Here is a 3012-nt window from a genome sequence, read left to right as displayed (position 1 = left end):
AATCTTGATTCTGTATATCTAGCTTCACAGTTTTCTACTTTAATATCAAATACAGCACATGATAATTTAGCAAGTGACTGGCCCTGAGGCCACTTGACTTCTAAGGCAAGGCCTAAGAGTATCTAGAGAGGTAACTGCAGATAACTCCCCCTGCATGCAAATTAGAGTATGAAGTAATGAGCATGGAGATGCATTCTGAGAGGAAGATGGTGTCTCTAAGGAGATTCTGGGCTCATCACTTTTCAGATGTAAACAGTTTATCAGTTTCCTGGGGAAAGCTGTCTCAGGATATTGGTGTTGTCAAAACATGACAACATCATCTGTGTTGAATCCCTGGGTTGTTCTTGTGATCATAAATGATCAACTTTCCTCTCTATGACTGCAGTGGGCTTCTTGCAGAAGGCCAGAAAAATGCACAATTTATTTTCTTCTCTGGAGGAGTCCCAGGACCACTCCTGGCTACAAGCTATATCCTGACACTGCCAGCATTACAGAATCCTGACAACTCTGTAGTAGCACTCTTTCCTTCTCAAGTTTTGGAATTATTTTCATGAAAATCATTTGTTAATCAAATAAAATAAGGACTAAAAGTGGGTTCTCAGAAACATTTCTGTGAGTATATTAATTTAACACCTTTAGAAATTTATCTGGTTAGTTTGCATTTTTTAAGTCTTTTTTAAACTTGTTTCATTTATTCCCTGGGACTTTCATGCAGTATATTTTTAGGATAGTGTTTCCCATTACCCAACTTTTCTCAGAGCCTCATCCCCTTTATATCCACCAAATATCATGTTCTCTGACTCTCTTTAAAATAAAGTAAGAGAGAAAAAAGGCACTGAAATTCATGGAGTCTGGTTTGTCTTGGCTATCTACTCCTGAGAATAAGGCCTGCCTTGGAGTGTGGTTGATATTTCCAGTTCCATTCATTTGAATAAAATGAATTATCCATTTCTCACCAGCACCTTTTTCAGGAATTGTTTTATGAACCCCAAGTTTGAGTGTTTGCTGGTTGTAAGATCTGCTGAGATGGCGGCACACAGAAAATGATGCAGGAAGATTAGTTACCATTTAATAAGATGGATCCTCGGTATTTTTAAGTTTTCCTATGTAAACAATCTACTTGATGGGATTCTAAATATTTTACCCTGAGCAAGGTACATGTTTGTGATAACACATTTTTCAGCCACTTTTGAAATGTGTGCGGCTACCTCTGTAGAAAGGAAGGGAATTGTACCTACAAAGACACTAAGAGGTGAAATAGGAATCAGGCAGCCTGGGACAATTTCTTGCTGCAAAGAATTTCTTCAAACTAGATGATGTTGCAGCCCATCTAAGGGTCTGAGTGAGAACCTCGGAGTCCAGAAAATGGATGGGAAATGTCTTAGGTAAGTTCAATTTTTCTGTTAATTGGCTCTCTCTTTACCTCTGTAGATGAAGATCTACAGAAGAATGACAGATGGAAATTACTCCCTGGTGACAGAATTTATCCTGGAGGGCTTAACTAACCAGCCAGAACTGCAAATGCCTCTGTTTTTCCTGTTTCTAGGAATCTATGTGGTTACGATAGTGGCCAATCTGGGCTTGATTACACTGATTTCATTGAATTCACACCTTCACACACCCATGTATTATTTCCTCTTTAATTTGTCATTTGTAGATATTTGCTACTCTTCTGTCTTTACCCCAAAAATGCTAATGAATTTTGTGGTGGAGAAAAACACCATCTCCTACGCAGGCTGTTTGACCCAGCTCTACTTCTTTTGCTTCTTCGTCATCACAGAATGTTATATACTGACTGCCATGGCATATGACCGTTATGTTGCTATTTGCAAGCCGCTGCTGTATAATGTTATATTGTCCCCACGGATATGTGCTGTGTTCGTACTTGGTGCATATGTGATGGGATGCTGGGGTTCCCTGGCCCATACTCTTTGCATGGCAAGACTGACCTTCTGTGATGCAAACCTTGTCAATCATTATTTGTGTGATATCCTCCCAGTGCTCCAGCTTTCCTGCACCAGCACTTATGACAATGAGGTTGTGGTCTTTGTTCTGGTTGGCATGAACATTGTGGTGTCTACCAGTACCACTTTTATCTCCTATGGTTTCATCATTGCCAACATCCTCCGCATCAGCTCCACACAGGGCAGAGCTAAAGCCTTCAACACCTGCAGCTCCCACATAATGACTGTCTCACTCTTTTTTGGAGCGGCAGCATTCATGTACATGCAACCATCAGATGTAGAATCTATGGATAAAGGAAAAGTGGCCTCAGTGTTCTACACAAACGTTGGACCCATGCTGAACCCCCTGATCTACAGCTTAAGGAATAAGGATGTCAAGCTTGCTCTGAAGAAAACCCTGAAAAGAAAACTTTTTCTTAATTAGATATAGTGAAATGGTAGGAATTTTGATTATTTTGAGGTATTTATCATGACTAGATCCTAACTTTAATCAAACACAACTCAGCATCTCTGTTAATTTAGAGCCATGTTTGCTTTACTCAACACTTACCCATTTTCCTTGCCCCTTTTCTCAACTTTTACATAGATAATTATATAACTGAGACATTGAGAACCAATTAAAACATATTACTTTAAAATTATTTTATATGGAAATATGTTTATTTGCTTGAACAAATACAATTGATTTGACAAGCAATTAATCAAATGACATCGCACATCGCCGGCTTACAATGTGAGGTAGGAGGTTGATTATGTCTCTGCACCCTACTCGGCACTGTGTGTCTTTGGTGTCAGTACAATTCATATGACACAGACATAGACGCAGATCTTCTCATAAAGACAAACCTAATGAACAAAATTGGTGAGCATTTTCGAAAAACGTGTTTCGATTATTCTTTCATGTTTTTAGCAGCAGCTGCAAAATCTGCACCGATCTCCACTACCTCCAGAGATCGTTAATGACAAACATAAATGTTAGCCAGTGTAAACATGTGCTCAAGGTGAATACCACAGGGAACATTGCCTTCCGACATTTGATCTCAAACAG

General features: G+C 39.2%; 1 protein-coding gene across 1 annotated transcript; it reads left to right on the top strand.

Annotated features, from left to right (window-relative positions):
- The first annotated feature begins 1360 nt into the window (after positions 1-1360).
- LOC114691240 (olfactory receptor 147-like) lies at positions 1361-2399 on the top strand. The gene has a single exon (XM_028866502.1). The coding sequence runs from the start codon at positions 1432-1434 to the stop codon at positions 2386-2388; it is 957 nt and encodes a 318-aa protein (XP_028722335.1). The 5' UTR covers positions 1361-1431; the 3' UTR covers positions 2389-2399.
- The last annotated feature ends 613 nt before the right edge of the window (positions 2400-3012 follow it).

Source organism: Peromyscus leucopus, chromosome 7 (genome assembly GCF_004664715.2).
Source record: "Peromyscus leucopus breed LL Stock chromosome 7, UCI_PerLeu_2.1, whole genome shotgun sequence".
Lineage (NCBI taxonomy): Eukaryota > Metazoa > Chordata > Mammalia > Rodentia > Cricetidae > Peromyscus > Peromyscus leucopus.
This window is presented reverse-complemented; position numbering and strand designations above follow the sequence as displayed.